General features: G+C 41.7%; 1 protein-coding gene across 1 annotated transcript; it reads left to right on the forward strand.

Annotated features, from left to right (window-relative positions):
- Positions 1-570: 570 nt before the first annotated feature.
- Positions 571-18,049, forward strand: ctsk (cathepsin K). Its single transcript, XM_030103851.1, has 8 exons — positions 571-723; positions 3,568-3,691; positions 8,972-9,094; positions 10,552-10,698; positions 13,809-14,027; positions 16,131-16,296; positions 17,636-17,744; positions 17,912-18,049. The coding sequence occupies exons 2-8, from the start codon at positions 3,569-3,571 to the stop codon at positions 18,009-18,011; spliced, it is 987 nt and encodes a 328-aa protein (XP_029959711.1). The 5' UTR covers positions 571-723; position 3,568; the 3' UTR covers positions 18,012-18,049.
- The last annotated feature ends 1,376 nt before the right edge of the window (positions 18,050-19,425 follow it).

Raw genomic sequence — 19,425 nt, forward strand, 5'->3', positions numbered from 1 at the left:
CATGGCACTCTGGAGGAAGAGGTTGGCGTTCATCTAATATAAGAAAGTTGCATTTTCAGTGACTCTGAGCTCCGCTGTCGTTTTAAATTGACCTCCAAATCGCATCAAATATTTTGTTTTTCACTTGAAATCGTCACTGTGTCTTTAAGTCTGATTGTCTTGTTGAGTAACAGAGACATAAACATAATGCTTGGTATCACTCATATTTATTCATGATATACACACAGCCTTGTTTTCTCAAGTGATTTTGCCGGGAAAGCAGACGATTGTTAAAGGTTGAGTGACTCTTTTCCATGCTAATCTGATTCTTGTGCAGCGTACAGAAGAACAAAGACAATCTTTCATTTTACAACAGCCTCATAAATAATACAACTTCAGATCAGAATCAGAATAAAGTCCAAGGTTCAAGCAGCTTCAGTGAAGATTCTCCCTTGAACTGCAGCAGTTTGCAGATGTGCTTCCTGTAACCTGACACCTGACATCATCTGGTTTGGGGGTCTTTTGCTGTTAGAGTGAAACCACATGTAATTTCCCTGCATGGAAACAAAAAGAAAAAAAAGAAAAGAAAGAAGCTCAAAACTCCTCCCCTGAGCTGGTGTTCCCGCTTGTTCTTCCTCAAAATCCAGCTAATATAAACCTCCTCTTGACCTACTTCAGCAGCAGAGGAAGCAGGCGTCGCACTCGGAGGAATTCACCAAAACTCTTGCAGTCATCAACTTTGAGGTGAGTTTGTTCGTCTGCTGATTTCCAGCTGCAGGGTTGTGCTTTCTGTTTTACCAATCGGACTGGTTTTAGATCCAGTTTTCATAAACAGTACAGTATTAAAGGCACAGTTCAGCATAGACACTGATTTCCAAGTCAAGACTTGAAGACCTGTTGCCTTCCTAAAAGGACTGTGATCAGAGAACTTTGTTTTTATTACTTTAAAAGAAGGGTTTTAAAAAGTTTCTGCTGCTTTATCATCAAACCCTGCAGCAACAACTCACCCCCTCCCAAATGGGATTCCCTGATCTCAACCATGAACTGACGTGTTAAGCCGAACGTCTGCAACCGGGAAAGTTCATGTGACTCATAAAGGGACAGAGCATTGAGCACATACTGTAAATTATCTGCATAAATCGTTAAACTCTGCTATTAACGGCGCAGCTTTTCCATCGGCTCCCTGGAAAGGTGAAGTGGTGTCAGGGCGCAATCAATGTGTGTAGGAAGCAGACCGTGGAAAGCAGCGCGCCTCGCTCATCCTCAAAGCAGAGGGAGGGAAACAGATTTGATTGTGCTTTTTTTCTTTGTTTTTTTTTGTCGGAGTAAACCTACCAGGTCAGCGACCTTTTGTGGAAACAGATTGGGAGCGCAGAGTAATAAAAGCACAGACAGAGGTTGATTAGTGACAGATGGCAGGAAAGCACACAGCTGAAAAGGTGAAGGAAAAGTTCAGACTGCTGTGCATTATTCTAAAAGTCCAGATTGAAAAGAAAAAACAAAAGAAAAAGAAAAACACTGAGAAAGTATCTGAATTTTTGATGAGGAAGCAGTGGAACTTTTTTCCACACTTTAATTCTCTGGGTGGCTTTTTATGAAGCCGGTGAGAAGACAACAGTCGTGACCCCATTGTCTCGTCGTCTGTCGCTGTCTTGGCTGGAGTTCGCAGTTTGCTTTGTTTTTCTGTGTCGACTTCAATCCCCTGCAACCCTGGTCCACAGAGAGGGAACATGCAGGAAGCAGATGGCAAAATAAAGCAGGAAACAAGTCCTGAATCAGAACTTTAGTGCTTAAAGGAATACTCCACCCAAAAAACGATTTGGCCTCATTTTCTACTCACCCTCATGCTGAGAAACACTCTGGAGCACTTTTTTGACGTTTCAAATGCAGTTGGAGATGTTTGGGGATTTTCGTTGTCAACAAACAGGGACCGACAGAGCCCGACAGAAAAAATGGTCCATAAAGTCCACAAAACGTTCCCATTTTCCTTCATACTGCTCGTCCGCTGTAATCCAAGTGTCCTGAGCGCGTAACGTCCATAATTAATTCTTAACGAGGTCATTTAGTACATTTTAAGCGCCCAAACAGGGCGCTCTCGTACAGCTCAGGCGCATGTCTGCGTGCGCACCCTGAACTACGGAAGCCGCGGCAGACCAAGCCAGACGCTTGCGCGCTTTCAGCGACTACTTTTCTAAATTGCAAGCGCAGAAGAAGAAGTTCCGCTGTTTATATTCTGCTGTGAGTGACCGAGCTGTGGACAATCACAAAAGTGATTGGCTACTGTTTTAAAGCTTTGAATTCGGTGTCCTGCTGAAAGGGCACAAGCGTGTTGCTTGGTCTGCCGCGGCTTCCGTAGTTCAGGGTGCGCGTGCAGACATGCAATGGAGCTGTACGAGAGCGCCCTGTTTGGGCTCTTAAAATGTACTAAATGACCTCGTTAAGAATTAATTATGGACGTTACGCGCTCAGGACACTTGGATTACAGCGGACGAGCAGTATGAAGGAAAATGGGAACGTTTTGTGGACTTTATGGACCATTTTTTCTGTCAGGCTCTGTCGGTCCCTGTTTGTTGACCACGAAAATCCCCAAACATCTCCAACTGCATTTGAAACGTCAAAAAAGTGTTCCAGAGTGTTTCTCAGCATGAGGGTGAGTAGAAAATGAGGCCAAATCGTTTTTTGGGTGGAGTATTCCTTTAAACTAGCTGGTGGACTCTTCCCTCTGTGGGCTGCATGTTCTCCCTACACAATCAGCTGTTGAAGCGTTGGTGTGAAGTTCAGAGGTTACATGGAGTCTGATTTCAACTCACAGCTGTGTGAGAGGGCTTCCGGGAAGAGGAAGAGAGCATCACTTCTCAGATAACTGAAACAGAGTGAAGCTAAATAAAACACATCTCTGACTCTACTACTTTTAACACTAACATGTTTATTATTGTAACGATTGCTGAAGTTTTTTTGTTTCATTTTTTTTACATAAATGAAGTAGTTAAAGAGCTGCAGAGCTGCTGTCTTTCTTTTTCCTGCTAACTCAGTCCTTTAGTCGCATTAATATAATTCAAAATGTGTTACCTCCACTACCATTACTTTAATTTACTCATCCCTCCTGACAGCAACTTTAAAGATATCCAGCTGTATGAAACACTGGACTTGAAGTGCAAGAAGTCCGGGAAATATCTGTAGGATATGAAGTAGAACAGGAAGTACTCTGATTACTCATCAGAGCGTGTTCAAAGCTGAACTCTGGTGTGTTTATGAGAAACCTCCCTTGAATAAACATGACTTCTATTACTTCAGAAATTCCACCATAACTTTCAGAAAGTTGCCAGTTCAGAAATAATTACTTGAGTTAGTTTGAAGAGCTTCTCTTGTTGTTCGACGTAGTCTGTCCTTCTGACAGCAGCGTGAAAGATCTCCCAGATATCCGACAGTATTCGGTATGTGATGCCAAGATCAGAGACTCACTTGCAGAAGATAAGAAAGTTCAAAATCAGTTCATACGTTCTACACAACGCTGATAAAAACAAGTATTTGTGGAATGTATGTTGACATTTCTTCAACATCTGATTTGTGTGTTCATGTGGCTTTTAGGATGTTGTCGTGCGCGTGTTTGTTGCTGCTGGCAGCGTCGGCCCTGGGACAACTGGACGAAGCCTCCCTGGATTCACAGTGGGAGCAGTGGAAGACGACACACAGGAGAGAATACAACGGCCTGGTCAGTGCGATCGTATGCAGACGACTCCTGCTGTAATGTGCATGAAGCAAAGGAGATGCGCAATAGAGATAAAGTTGAAATGTGGTTATGGAGAAAAGAAATTAGTGATTCAGTTTCACTTATCTCTACAGATTCACTTTGTTTCCATTCAAAATAATAATTTAGTCCATTCAAATGCTTGAAAGCAAAAGGTTTCCACCTCTCATCACATTGACCCCAAACATGTCACAGACTGTTGGGTTTCTGGATCCCTTTGGATGTTTTATTCAGCTGGATCAAATGTGATTATGTAACTTCATGCTTGACAGTCAAGTCAAGACAGTCAAGTCAAGTGCAAACTACAAAAAAAAAAAAAAAAAAAAAAAATCCATCATGGTTTATAAGCTGCATACTTGAGTAAATGTGTGTACTTGAGTGGTGAAGCCTCATGCTTTATTCACGGCACAAAGTCTACATCAGAGTCAGGGCTGGACGGGAATCTGTACGGACCAATCTGACCCTTCCGAGAAAGCGCAGACATCCTGTTTTCTCATTCCGACTCTTCTGTTAATTAGACAGAACTGCAGGCTGGAGAATTCACAGAGAGTTACGATGAGCTTGCGTTCATTTTTTGATGATTTTCTACACAAGCAGCAGAGCTACAGAGGGAAATATCACAGGGAATGCATGAGATTTCTTTATTTATTATAGCATAATAATAGTCTGTTTAGGTTGATTGGGCAACTTTTCTATTTTTAAATACAAACTTTCAATCGCTTTAATGTAGGAGCTATGCATCTTTGTTCCTTTGCTGTCACTTCTTCTTTGTGTTGTGGATTTTTGTGCGTTATATCTTTCAGTCTCTCTCTCTCCATCTCTCGTTTATTAAGTTTCTCAGTGTGAGCACGTCTGTGCCTTTGACTCACTGTCTGTCTACATCTGACTCAATTTAACAGCCAGTCGGGTCAATGTTAGTCTCCTCTCTGTCTCGCACTGTTTCTATCTTCCTCTCTTCCGCTCTCTCCAGCTTTGGTTCTGCTGTCACACGTCTGGTGGATATTGTTTTAGACTTAGATGACATGGTGGGAAAGAACTGTTTTCTTTTTTCAGGCTTCTCTTTTTCTTCAAATTCAACTCCTTTTTTCCTTTTCTCTCTCTCTCTCCATATATATATATATATATATATATATATATATATATATATATATATATATATATATATATATATATTCCGCAATATAAAGTGCAGTGGAGATGAACAATTAGTGTTAGATAGATTTTACTGATGCAAACTCAGTGTGTGTTTGAAAAAAATGATGTCACATCATCTGCATATAGATGGATTTTCTTCATTTATCAGCAGCTGGAGTTCAGTTTGGAAGGTCAGATCATCTTTCAGTTTCAAAATAGTTTTTACTGTCATAACTTATAGTAACATTAGTCCTGGGATCTGGTTTCTCGTGCCAAATAGAAGTATGACGGCTCGAGTTCACGTAAAGAAAAAAAAAAACATGCTTCATGTCATTGTTTTATTCTGTTGATGGAATTATTTAGGCAAAGTGAATGCGTTTCCAAGACAGTTAAGTATGACCTCTGTCAAATAAGGTGGGATTGTATATATAAAAAGTTGAGTCTTTAGGAAACTTCTACATATTTTTGAGTTCCTAATACATGCAAACGAGCAAATGACTGTTACAGTTTTGATCTGTCTTCACTTCTGTTTTCTAATAATAATTATTAAAGTTCCTGTTTCTCACGATGCCAGCTACAGTTCAAGATGATTAAGTGTTTTAAAACCAGATTACTGGAAGGTCTATGTAGGGGAAATATGTTCGAGGGACATGGTGAAATCGCAGGGTGGAGAATTCACAAAATAGACCTTATCGGAAAGTCAGTGGGGTGGAAATATGTTCAAGGGACATGGTGAGAATTTCCGCTGTTTGTGCTTCTGTTTATAGAGTGATAAAAAAGAAAAAGCAGACTCGACTATTACTCCTTTTCTTTAATCCACAGTTACAGATTAGCATAATCTCATTGTAGTTCTCATCACTACAAAACATTTATATGGACAAGCCACGTTTGGACTGAATAAAGCATAATCTGTTGATTTGATCAGACAAATAGGCACATTTGGTGACTTTCACATTTGGTTAATCCTATTAAATTCATGATAATCATGAAACATGATTAATCACACTAAATTTTTCAAAATACACCTCTATTTTGTTTTTCCTCTTTGCTTTCAGCAAAACCTGATTTCCCCCCAGTCCGTCCACTTGATTGATGCATTTAATGCTAAAATGCATAAAAGAAAATCCCTTTTTTTAACATGTGTCCAACTCGTATTTATGGTTATTCTTTGGCGCATTTAATTTGCTTGTGGCTGAACGTAATTTATCCAATTTAGAGATTATTTCTGCTATAAATACTGACGTGTCGTTTTGTTCAGTGTAACGCTTTAGCAGATTTTTATAAAATAAAAAAGGGGCTTATTAAGGCATTTATAGTCTTTGAGTATTTGGATGAGTTCCCATTAAAAGGTCAAGAATCCACCTGATGGAATATCTTTTGATTTGTTTCGTTCTTGAAATAGTAAAATGTGTCTGTGTGTCATGGCTTCAGATTTTACAAAGTGTCCACTCAGCCGTGTGCGAGTGACCTTGTACCTTCAGATGTGATGTTTTTTGATACTGACACACATAATGAAGGCGGTTACAGGACAGACAGAGTGGAAAAACTCAAAGTGTCAGGCCAGCACTGGTTGCTCTACTTCCTTATTTTGGCCCGGAGTCGGGGCGAGACAGATGGAGAACGGGGAAGCAAAAGTAAAGCAGGACATGCACAATGAGACTTCATCACAAAAGTCTATTTCCACCACGCATCATGAAAACCTTCACAAAGCGGACACAGGTCCTGATGGGAAAACACGGAGCTTTTTTAGCGTTTTCTTCTCAGAAAAATCTCATGCTGTCATAAACCTTTAAATGAAGGAAAACACAGTTCATAAAGTCATTTCTATAGTTTTGCTTTACATGCTGACATATTTATTCAAGCTGTCTGAGGTAATGTTTGCATGACGTTTCATATGAAAACATATCGTTTTTGTGTTTCTAAAAAGTTTCATCTTAAAACACCGAAATACTTAAAACGATGTAGTTTTCATGTTTGGCCACTAGCGGGTGCTGCTATTTGTTTATGTAATGAAACAACATTTATTTTCATGAAATACAGCCTGAGAATTTCCAGTCAGTTCCACCTTGAGAACCATTTCCAAAAAGTTGCTGAGCACCATTTTTGTGTAAAACTGACACCCAAGAAGAAGCAAAAGGTTTGCGTTTTAAATCACTGCCATGTGAACGAGAACTCCGTCTTTTGTTCATCCAGCAGTTTTCTGAAATCACCTTGAGTCATTTGGAGCGCTTCATTAAAATCAAACCTCCTCCATCCTGCTTCATTACTCACAGATGAACTAATGAAGAGGGAATTTAACCCACCTTGCTATAATTTCCAGCCTCTTTCTTTTTTTCCCCCCCCTTCCCTTGGCTGTGATCAAGAAAATGCACGTGGATTTTAGTCGTTGGTCAACTCGAGTTTACTTCCTGAACGCTTGCTGAGCATCTGTTATCTTTTCATTCTTCACTCCCAGCTGGAGGCCACGGCACCACAACACAGCTGTGTGTGCGTGTGTGTGTGTGTGTGTGTGTGTGTGTGTGTGTGTGTATATATATACATATAGTCCTTCATGTGACTGGGTTCAGTGTGAACTGGCATTCCTGCATAGATGTGTGTGTGCTTGTTATGTCGTGTGCTCACTGTGTGTTTTAATATTCCTGCGCAGTCAGCAGAAAATCTCCCTCTCCCTCTCTCTCCCTCTCTCTCCCTCTCTCTCTCTCTCTCTGATTTTAATCAGTATCCCTCCTCCAGTTCCTCCCATTCCCCCCTCCTTGAACCCACGTCGCCGTAATAGAATCAAAGTCTTCATGCAGCATTTGCATTTTCCATTACTAGCGTGGATATGAAGATAGAAGTAATGATTATAGTCTTGTTAAGGCAGCGAATGCTAAGCAGATGTTTTCCTACATCTAAACATTTACTTATTTCCATAATCCTGAATTGTGCTTTGAAGCAACGCTGCTTGACATCCGGCTTTCACAGCAGATCTTTGACACACAGTGGTAGTTGGATGAAACACTCGTCGAACACGCAGATCTTTTGAAAGACTAGAGTGTAAATGCTCGCTGCTTTAATTGACCCAATTAATGAAATGGGACAATAACACAGGCAGAGGCTTTTTTTTATTTATTTAATTTGCTAATTATAATGCTAATTTGCCCTGTTTGCCCAGATTGGTTTCTTTCAGCTGTCAGGTGTGAGTGATTGCAGGGGGGGAATAATTCATTCCTTAAGACTAAATGAAGCTGATAGAGTTTCTTTATTCTTCTTTTGTGTACATTATACCCTCATTATGAAGGCCGCTCGTGTCGGGTGAAGTTAAATGTCAGATGAATTCATTAGCAGCAGGAGAACAGAGGGGCTGGATGGATGAGTGAATGAATGGAAGATAAAACACTCAGGAAGACAGGATTTTTATTCTCGATTGTTTGAGTTTAAATTGCATGTAAGTTGATGTCCAGGTAGTTTAACTTCTATTACAGGGGAGTCAAACACATCTTAGTTCACATATGGTTCAATTTCATCTGGACTTAAAGGTGCCGTAGGCAGGCTTACCTGAGCAAGATGGCGATTTGAAACCCAGCACAGCCAATCCTGTCCTGTTTTCTCTGACATCACGCCCTTACACAAGTTAAGCCCCTCCCACAAGAACGTGCACGCGAATGCGACACAATGCCTGCCGACTCAAGCACTCAACGGCTTTACAAAGACGAGCAGAACAACTTTTGCAACGGGCTCTTCTGATTGGTCAAAAATACCTGGAGCGGTCGAGAATCCTTTTCAGCTCAGAGCAGAGACAGATGGAAGCGCTGCGCCCTCGCGGTAGTGCAATTATACTATACTCCTAAAGGATTATCAATGGATACTCTAACATTTAATCCAAAGAAAACACAGAAAAATTAGCATTGACTAGCAAAATCCTGCCTACAGCACCTTTAACCGGTGAGATAGAGCCACTATAACCTTTTAATTTAAGACAAAAATGTCTGTATCTTCACAAAAATCAAATATAGCAGACATAGACCCTGACGGCATGGCTGTGAGGCTAATGCTAGTTTGCTAGCTTTCATGGCACACATCGATAAAGCCGAGTTGACCTTTAACCCCTGGTCCGGTTTGTCTCCCCAGGGCGAGGAGGGGATCCGCCGGGCCATCTGGGAGAAGAACATGCGGATGATCGCGGCTCACAATGAGGAGGCGAATCTGGGAATGCACTCCTACGAGATGGGGATGAACCACCTGGGAGACATGGTGAGTCTGAGTCGGCCGGCGGACAGCCCTGTCCTGTTTGTACCTCATATACGGCGTGATGCTGGCAGACTTCCATCTTGTTTTTGCCTTTGCAAAAATGTGACAGGGCGACATTTGTCAACATTTTTCCGCCGCCTCTCTCCTGAAATCTGATGTTTCACGTGCTTCACATCTCAAAACAGGTGATCAGATTCAGATCACAAAAAAAGGCTTAAAACTGATACATACATGGCTGCCAACAACTCTCACTCACTGGCCATGAGATTCATGCATTTGATGGGATTCACATGCTTCCATGCCACACCCCCTCCCGTGAGAATCAGCTGCTATGTCCGAAATACAAAGCCGCTAACTCAGCTAAAGTCAGTCAAACTGCTAAAACGGTTAAAAATGGTAAAAACAGACAGCTCAGTAGATAAAATGGCCAAAATCAAGAGAAAATTCAAAAAAATCAAAGAGGAAAAATTGCTTAAATCACAAACAATGACCCAGAGAAGGACTGAACAGCTGCACCCTCCTGACTCCCTCTTTCACACATTCAGTTTTTTAGTCTCATCTCATCGTGTGTGGCGCCAAAACCTTTTTAAAAGATCTGTTTCCATTCAGTAAGGTTTGCTGTAAAACTTCCCTGCAACCAGCCCCGAAGCGCCAGACTCATGTTTTTCCTCGGCGGCTCTGGCTTTCAGCCAACAGAGCCTGTTTGTCGTCTGTGTTTCATCCTCCAGTCGCGCGTTCGGCCGCACGTCAGGGTGAAGCTAAACGGGTTCAGTGTCCTCAAATCAGCCGCTGTCAGCGGCGTGTCGGAGCGTGACTGATGCTTGTTCCGACATAAAGATGGCGGCCCGGAGACGCCGTAGATCAAACCCCGGAGGGAAGTGGGTTTTCGTGCAGCGCAGGAAGCTTTGGCTCATTTACAAGGGACAGAAGATTTTGGATAAATCGCCAGTTTGGCGTTCATGCAGTGCACAGGTGGCCGCAGATGAAGGATGCTCTGCCATTTTCATTTTGACTGCAAGCACTTAAGAGAAATGAGAGAAATTAACAGATGGGCTGTATTTCTTACTTTAATGATCTGTCTGTTTCTAAGAAGCCTTAATGAAAGCGCAGGCTGATAAAAAATGGATGTTTCTTTTAATTAAATATCTAAATATCACATGTCCTGCAGACCTGATGAATCATTTTCTCTAAATCTTGAGAGTTTTGTGACTTTTTGACATCCATGCATGAAAAAAATGTAAATTTCACTTCGGAGTAAACTGTGTTAAAACCTCCCCGTGAATTACTTTCCACCCTCTGCCGCCCTGCCGAGTCAAATCCCCATATCCCGTTCCACCATCTAGAAGTTAAATCCTCTCCTTTTGTTCTCGCCTTAAAACGTTTTGATCCCTCTGGAAAGTGAAGGGAAGTGTCAGGAACTCACCCCGAGATAAACGCTGACCATACGTGTCTCTGATCAGACCTCGGAGGAAGTGGTGGACAAGATGACCGGCCTGCAGATCCCCATCAACCGCAACTACACCGTGGACCTGGACCACCAGCGGGTCCACATCCCCAAATCCATCGACTACCGCAAGAAGAAGATGGTGACCTCCGTCAAGAACCAGGTGGGAACGCGACTCACCACATGATCTGAAAATCCTTCATGTCTGACGCAGCCGAGGAGGCAGAAAACCAACATTATCAAGCAGAATCTGGAAAAATTTGAGTTTTGAAGTGAGTATTGAGTCTAATTTAGATGAATTAGTTTCAAGCAGCTGCTGGTTGTAAGGAATCCTTTCTTAACATGGTGAATTATTCTGAATACGTCTGTGGTATTGAAGATTTTGTGGTAAATCCAAGATAAAGGAAGCACTAAATGATCAAATCAAAGAAATATTTGGAAAATTAAAATGTTCTATTTATTGTCAGAAAACTTCAGAAGACTTTTTTACCTCCTCCTTTTAAAATCTGAAAAAATGCATAGTATTTGTATTTGATGAACAGTTTCAAATTTCGAAAAGTTTGATGTTTTAAAAAGTCCGGAGACTAAAAAGGCTGGAGACCGGTTTGCTGACTGAGGTTTTTATTGGCAGCGATCGTTCAGTCGTCACTTCGCATGCTGCAAAGTATGTGTTTGTGTGTGTGTGTGTGTGTGTGTTTGTGTGTGTGTGTGTGTGCGTGTGGGTGTGTGTTTTCGAGGAAACTTGAGAACGAACAAAACAAAGAGCGAGGGCAGGGCCGTCGTCGAACTGTGGTGAAGAGCAGGACTCACGTGCACGAACTGTTACGCCATCATGTTATGTTACGCCATAAACACACAAAGACAGAACAGCAAAAGATCGTCAGACGGGAGTGTCGGGAAGTGATGCGTTCAGGCGAGATTCAGAAAGAGAAAAATCACATTTCTGAATGAAAAATACATCAATGTTTCCTTAACTCAAAAAGATAAACAAGAAAAAGAAAAAGAAAAACATGAATCATAGTTTGAATTTTTCAAAAATCTTTATAATTAGTCGTAAAAAAAAAAAAAAAAAACCCCTCATATGTCATCTTAGGAAGGTTGGATAAGATTTCTTTAAGTTTTCTCTTCTGTCGTCGTAAAACTAATGATGACTTCCAGGGTAAATCCTGGAAAATGCCCCATGTTCTCAGAAACACGTCAGCTGAGGGGACGAACATGCCGGAGGACTCTGAAAACAAAAGAGAGGCTTTAATGATCACATGTAATGAGTCCTCAGGAGTGCAGAACAGCTCGGCACTGTGCATGGAGACAGGAGCAGGAAGTCCATGGAAGGAGAAAGCGGCGAGCTCCTGTGCTGAGCGCTGAGAGGAGATCCTCACAGGGCCGAGGGGTGTTACCTAACCGGCGTCCGCGCTGATTGAAACAGCGCTCGGCCATGAAGCGCTCACGTTTCCAATCTGCCTCGGCTCCATGTTTTCCCCCAGCTGAACCAGTCCTGCTCCGAACATCTGAAGGCATCTGAACATTTAATGAACAGAGAAAAGCAACAAGAGTAATGGGAAGAAAAGAAAAAAGTTTTGTGTTTTTACGACACTTTTTTTCAAATCATACACTTTTTTTAAGGTTTTGCTGTATAGTTAAGGCCTCAAATTTAAAAATGCGAAAAATGTAGGCTTCAGAAGCAGACTACGGGATCAGAAGTTTGCAGGTTCGATTCCCACAGGTCACCACTGTTGGTCACTGATGCATGACCTTTGACCCTCATTTGAACACAGTATCCTAATAATTGGAGAGATAAACACGGAAAAATTAATGTAATAATTTGTGATTAGCTTAATTTTATTGGAATAGTTTGAAATACTCTAATATTGATTTTAACAAATTACAAGCAAATATTCTAACAATTACAAAAAAATGGAAAATCTTAATTTATATGTGACAAATATGAAGTATATGGACTGTTTCTTATTATATCCGTGTTCCTGACATGATTCATCTCTTAATTTAAGAAAAATTAACAAAAGTGCCAAAAAATTCCTTAAAAAAACATCTGAAACAAAGCATCAAGATCCACCAAAAAGAAAAGAAGAAGCTCGAACTGAAATGTCTAAAAAGTTGAAATGAAACTGAATCAAATGACCGATCTAATTTTATTAAATAAAAGAAAGAAGGTAGTAAAAAAAAAAAAAGTGAAGCTGCAGATGTATCCTTTCAAATCAGATCTGGGGCTCTGCCGCCCCCTGCTGGACGGATCACAGCCTGCAGCTGTGCGGTTGGATTCACGAGCTGCTCCGCCTCGTGTGGCCATGGATTATTCACGAAGCTTCTGCACTCTGCATATCAACCAGCCCGCTGCTTCTGCTCCTGCCTCAGCCTGGTTTTCTCGGCTCGTCTCTGTTTGTCTGAAGCAGGTTTTCCAGATTCTCCCCTGATGATCTGATCTTTCTTCACACATTTACTCAGGTTTTACTGCACAGAGGAGGCAGAGCAGATGTTTCACCCCACAGCTGTACAGTCACGATAGATGCTCAGGGATTTCTACTGCTGATGGAACCTGTACCTGTAGTGTGTAGTGGATTGCACCGTTGCCTCACAGCAAGAAAACATCAAGTTTGAGTCCAGGATTGGATGAATTTGTCAAAAAAAAAAAAAAAAAAAAGTAGATTACAGACTGATTGATGAATGAAGAAACATGTCATTATGTGACATTTCTGATACTATCATATTCTGCCACCTAGTGGACAGAGAGGAGAATGCACACACACGCGGTGATTTCTGCAAAGATGTGATGGAAAAGATTTAGTGAGTGTTTATACCTGGTAATTTTAGCAGAATATTGCTCAACCTGACTGAGCATCACCACTTTTATTAAGTAAAAACATAATCCAATAATCTAGATTATGGTCATTATGACTCCATTTCTCCCTGCTAATGAATCCATACACTAATCCTAATATTAATCTCTCTTTTTCACACACACACACACACACACACACACACACACACACACACACACACACACACACACACACACTTTCTGTATATTTCTTGGGAAATGTATTTCTTGTAGACTTTTTCCATTTTAATTCTTTTAAAATCATGTTTCATGTAATTTCGAATCATCAATTATCCTGAAATGCATGTTTTGTCATGGGACTGTGAGAGCCGCCTGGAGAAAAACAATACTCAGGGAGAACATGATGCCTCACAGACTTAAACCGGCGCCCTCCCCGCTGTGAGATGAGCGTGCTAACCACTGCGCCTTCCCCTCAGGGCGCCTGCGGCTCCTGCTGGGCCTTCAGCTCCGCCGGGGCCCTGGAGGGCCAGCTGGCCAAGAAGACGGGCCGGCTGGTGGACCTCAGCCCTCAGAACCTGGTGGACTGCGTCACCGAGAACGACGGCTGCGGCGGCGGCTACATGACCAACGCCTTCGCCTACGTGAGGGACAACGGCGGCATCGACTCGGAGGAGGCCTACCCCTACGTCGGAGAGGTGAGACCCGGTGATCACGTCTCCTGCCCTGTGGCCCCAAAGCAGAAACAGAGGAAACCCTCATGTGGAGGAAGCTTATTTAAACTGAGACATTTAGTCTGGATCGGGGAGTTTTTCAGTGTTTTTCTGTAGTTTTCCACTGAGAACTAAACCGTTCCCTTTGATCTGCAGCTCTTTAAATTTTACTCGTAACAGTTGGACCTCATTTGTTTTTACCTTAAAGCGTTAGTCCGGTTTTGTTTTTATGCTGTGATTATCCTGCACAGCCTATTAAGTATTCAATCTGAGGCAGGGTCAAACATGAGGCCCGTGGGCTAAAACTGGGCCTCAAGAGGCTCCAATCTGGCCCACTAATCCACCAAACAAAATGCCATTTATTGCTTCAATAGTATTATTTTTGTAAACGTAGCCTCCTGCTATGTTGGATCAATTTACTTATTGATTACTTCTAATTATTTTCTATAAGCCTGTATTATGTGTTTACCAGTCTTACATCTCACCATGATTCATTCAATAATTCTTGAATATTGTTTGTGCTGTTCTTACCTGGAGCTATTTGACCACATGGAGGATGAAGGGCTGATTTACTTAGCTTTGTGTATTCAGTTCACTGGAAGACTGAATACCTAGTTATATTTCCAAGATAGCAGGTAAACTCTGTTCCAGGAGAAAACGGACACAAAACAAACTTTCAAACCCTTTATTGTTCTTTGCACTGGCAGTATGCCCTGGACCCTCTCCACAGAAGAGACACAAAAACTTAAAGGCTCTAGAATTACCTCTTCTGAACAACATCAGGGCATCTGTAAGAGACAAATTATGTTGTGATAAGTCAAACAAAATTCTATAAAAATGTATGGTGACTCAGTTTTCTTGGTTTTCTCACAGGAGAATGGCTCATCTAAGTGAAACGACTTCAATGACGTGTTATTAATGCACCCAGGATAGAATCGTTTCTATGCAAATGTGTCCGCAAATGACAGTTAAAGCCTTCTGAAGTCAAGATGATCCCACAGACGTGTCTAAATAACACACAGAGGGCTTTTCGAGGCTGATGAAGTTAACCTGGTTAGTGCTAGCTTAAAGTAACACTAAGGAACTTTCAGTTTCCGTTGATTTTGGCGGCGCCAGTGGACAAAAGCGGTAGTGTTTTGCCTAAAGGAATACTACAGTTCCCATGAGGACTAGTGCGTGACGTCATAAAATGCTGCTCCCGGTGGCGTGCTGTCAGACTGAACTCGCCTACATTTGTTTCCAGTGGCTGTGTGAAGGACGGATAGCGACGAGGTAATGAATCTAATGGTGGCTAAACAATATTATATCATAATGTGACGCATGCCGTGTGCTGGGTTCCTACCACCCTCCTCACAGTTTCTTAGTCCAAGTGAAAGCAATACTGATGCCCTCAGCCCGTGACAGAGGGGTCATTCAACCCGTTGTAAGTCGATGTATCATCACAAAAGATATTAAAATGTTTTATTAAGGTTGAAAAGTTCCTTAGTGTCACTTTAAAACAAAGAAGAGTTCACTAACTGTCATTTATTAAATGTAACAGCAGGTCTAAAAGGACAGAATTGGTGGAAGGTGAATAAAATGTGAAGATTTTTAGCCTGTTCTCTCCATGTTTTTGCACTTGTCAGTATTTCTGGGTTAACTCGCTCTTCGTCACCATCAGAACTAAAACTTTTCACCCCTCTGATCAAACCATTGCAAAATTCAGTTTTACTTCCCTAATAGATTGATTCTCAGGAATTATTGACTGAATCATGGAATCTTGGAAATGATGCAGAGTGGAGCGAAACCAAAGCGGTCGACAGTTCCTCACTTTTGTTGTCAGTGTGTTGAAATAAAAATGATTTTGGAGCCGCAGGAAGAGGAAAGAGACAGATGCAGCAGAAACTCTCCCAGAATCGATCAGTCATGTATTTGTGGAATGAGGAAGTGAAGTCATTGAACCTGTTCAGCACGTGAGGAGCTCGTGATGAAGTGTGTTGACTTTGACATGACTCGTACTGAAACACCGTTTCGATTTCATAATCACAAGCTCCATTGTCACACTTCCTCATAGCTGCCTTTTCTGTTTGCTTCTCGTCTGTCCTGCAGAACGAGCCGTGCCGCTACAACGTGTCGGGCATGGCGGCTCAGTGCAAAGGCTACAAGGAGATCCCGGAGGGCAACGAGCACGCGCTGGCCGTGGCGCTCTTCAAGGTGGGCCCGGTGTCGGTGGGCATCGACGCCGCGCTGAGCAGCTTCCAGTTCTACCAGAGAGGTCGGTCCAGCTTCTCAGGTCTTCCCCTGCAAAACACGTCACATCAGGAATCTGCAAACTCTTTATTCCCGAGGAGAGGAAAAGGAAAAAAGGCTGCATGAAAATGGAACTGGTCCTCTAAACCAGCAGTTTCAATATGTACACAAAAGCAGTGTTTAAAGGTACAGTAGGCAGGATTTTGCTAGTCAATGCTAATTTTTCTGTGTTTTCTTTGGATTAAATGTTATAGTATCCATTGATAATCCTTTAGGAGTGTAGCATAACTGCATTACCACGAGGGTGCAGCATTTCCGTCTGTCTCTGTTCTGAGCTGAAAAGGAATCTCGACAGCTCCAGGTATCTTTGACCAATCAGAAGAGCCCCTAAGACTCTAACCGTGATTGGTCGAGGGGTGTTCGTCGCACGTTCTTGTGGGAGGGGCTTAACTTGTGTAAGGGCGTGATGTCAGAAAAAACAGGACAGGATTGGCTGTGCTGGGTTTCAAATCGCCATCTTAGATGGGTCAAATCGCCATCTTGCTTAGGTAAACCTAAGCAAGATGGCGGAGATGCCGAATCCTGCCTACAGCACCTTTAAGCTTCGTAACTACAGTTTACAACAACAAACACTGAAATGTTTTTACTGTTTTAGCTTTTGAAGCTATTTTTTTTTTATCTGTTGTTTTCGTTCTTGCTGTTTCTTAACTATTTTTTTTAAATGAGCTCTTTTAGATATTTTATTTGTTTTGAGCTATTTTTTAAAGTCATCTTAGCTGTTCTGAGATTTGCCTGTTCTTATATCTCGAGAGCACAACATGTGTTCTGGGGATTGAAGTGTATTGTAGCTGTCTTAGATATGCTTTATTTAATGTGAGCCTTTTTTTAATGCAATTTTATCAATTTTCTCAGTCAGTATTTATTCCCGCTATCCATCGTCTGTTTGGAAAAAACAAAACTAAAAAACAAATAGTCATTTTACCTGTGTTAGATATTTGTTTTCTCTGTTTTTAACCTTTTTCCCACAATTTTAGCCATTTTAGTTATTTTTAGCTTGTTTTTTTTCTTTTTGCTATTGAAGTCTCTCTGCAGTTTTTAGCTTTTCTTTTTTTTTTTTTTTTTAGACATTTTTTGCAGAAGTCATCATTTCAGCCAGGAGATTGAAAATAAGTCAGTTGAGCAATTTAAAAAAATATTGCTTAAAAATGGATTGCCCCATATTTCTCTGAAAGCGTCCTGCAGAGAGCTTCGTGTTGCTGCAGACCTCTGACCCAAAACAAGTTTCAGTTGTGGAGATGTTGATTTCCTGACTTCAGTTGTTTCCGTCGTTCGCTGAGTGTTTGTCTGCGCTCCTCGTGTTCCAGGTATTTACTACGACCCGCAGTGCAACAAAGACGACATCAATCACGCCGTGCTGGCGGTCGGATACGGCGTGAACAGCAAGGGGAAGAAGTTCTGGATCGTCAAGAACAGGTGGGAGGGCATCAGGTGGCTGGCGAGGCCGCCGAGATGAGGCGGGCGGCGTCGCGCCGTCTGTCTGTGACGGGCGGATGAGTCGAGATGCTCTTCACGACCGCAGGCGACGCTCATATCTTTCTGTCTCTCCATCTCTGTCGCCACGCTCTGTCTTTCTCTGACAGCTGGAGCGAGGACTGGGGAAACAAGGGCTACGTCCTGATGGCGCGCAACCGCGGCAACGCCTGCGGCATCGCCAACCTGGCCAGCTACCCCATCATGTGATCGGAGGAGGACGAGGACGGATGAGCGGGACTTTGGAGCGACCGATAACGTCATTTTGGACAATAATTTAATCGTTTTAGGGAATTCTGAATGTTGCAGAGCTGATAAAGTTATACGTTAAGTAACTAAATTGGAAAAATGTTGCAAAAACAACTCCTCAATTCATGAATTTCATGGCTATTTCACTTATTCCAAGAAACTCGACCTTTTTTTGCATTTCTACATTATGAAAGGATTTTTTTATGCTACTTCAGTCAATTACATGATTGGCAAAACTTAGTTAGAAAAAATGATTTAATCGTCCTGTTAAATTATTGGTACATTTTGAGATTATTGACAATTTTCTATTTTGAAAATGGCCCAAATTATGACATGATTGGCTTCATTGCATTGCTAATGGCCCAAATTTTTCCATTACTGACATTATTGAATTGATAAAGGCTCACATGGTGACATTACCGGTTGCTGCAGCTCCTATACTTTAGCACACAACCTCTCACAGTTAATTTCTTCATGACAACAACCACTACAAACTGATTTTTAATCACTAAATAACTAAAGGGATTGAAGTTGCTGTATTTTAAAAGAGAAATGGAATTAAGACTCCAGGACGAGTCGAGTTATATGAAGCACCTTGAACCTGTCTTCGGTTTATCAACAAAGCAGCAGACCTCTGATCCACAGAGAAACCCAGAAACCCGAACCCGGAGCAACGAGTGAGCAGAGGACGGGATTCACGGCGCTCGTCTGGGAGCGGGTGATAGTTTCTAATGACGTTTAGCGTGACAGGAAGCATTGCTGGGCGATGGGAGCTCCTCCTTTCCTGTCCATGACTCAGTTCCGACAGATCCTGTTGTTGCTGTTGTTCTGTTCTGCACTTTTCTAATGATTAAAACTGTAATGTTTTGTAGTAAATTGAATAAAGGTTTCTTTTTGAAGTTGAAAACCTTGTTTGGGTTTTTGTTTTTTTCACGGCAACGTTTCCAATCAATGCACAGTTTAACTGCTTAATTGGCACTTTGTTTTTTAAGGTTGTGCAAGCTGTGACTCAAATCCAGTTAGGGAATCAACATATGGCAAATCAAGGGTGCCAAACATAAGGTCTGCAGGTCAAAACCGAGCAGCAAGAGGCTCCGATCCCACGCTGCACTGAAAGCTACTGTAGCTAACTAGCATTTAGCATCAAAGCCATGCTATCTGGAGGAGTTTGTAAAAACATGCAGAATTCAACAATCAGAGGAGTTTTCCGGACATTTTAACAGAAGATTTCATTAAAATTGGGTTTATGTTGAGATTATAGTTATTTTTGGTAGTAACACCTACTAATGCTAATAATTTAGAATTCATAACAGTAAATATATTATAACTTCTGATCAGACGGTTGCACAACTTCTTTTAAATTGTTGCCATTGTA

This window comes from Salarias fasciatus, chromosome 11 (assembly GCF_902148845.1).
Source record: "Salarias fasciatus chromosome 11, fSalaFa1.1, whole genome shotgun sequence".
NCBI lineage: Eukaryota > Metazoa > Chordata > Actinopteri > Blenniiformes > Blenniidae > Salarias > Salarias fasciatus.

Coding starts and splice junctions, on each gene's coding strand:
- ctsk (XM_030103851.1), top strand. CDS start 3,569: ATGTTGTCGTGCGCGTGTTTGTTGCTGCTGGCAGCGTCGGCCCTGGGA. Junction 3,692..8,971: donor GGAGAGAATACAACGGCCTG/GTCAGTGCGATC, acceptor TTGTCTCCCCAG/GGCGAGGAGGGGATCCGCCG. Junction 17,745..17,911: donor TTCTGGATCGTCAAGAACAG/GTGGGAGGGCAT, acceptor TTTCTCTGACAG/CTGGAGCGAGGACTGGGGAA.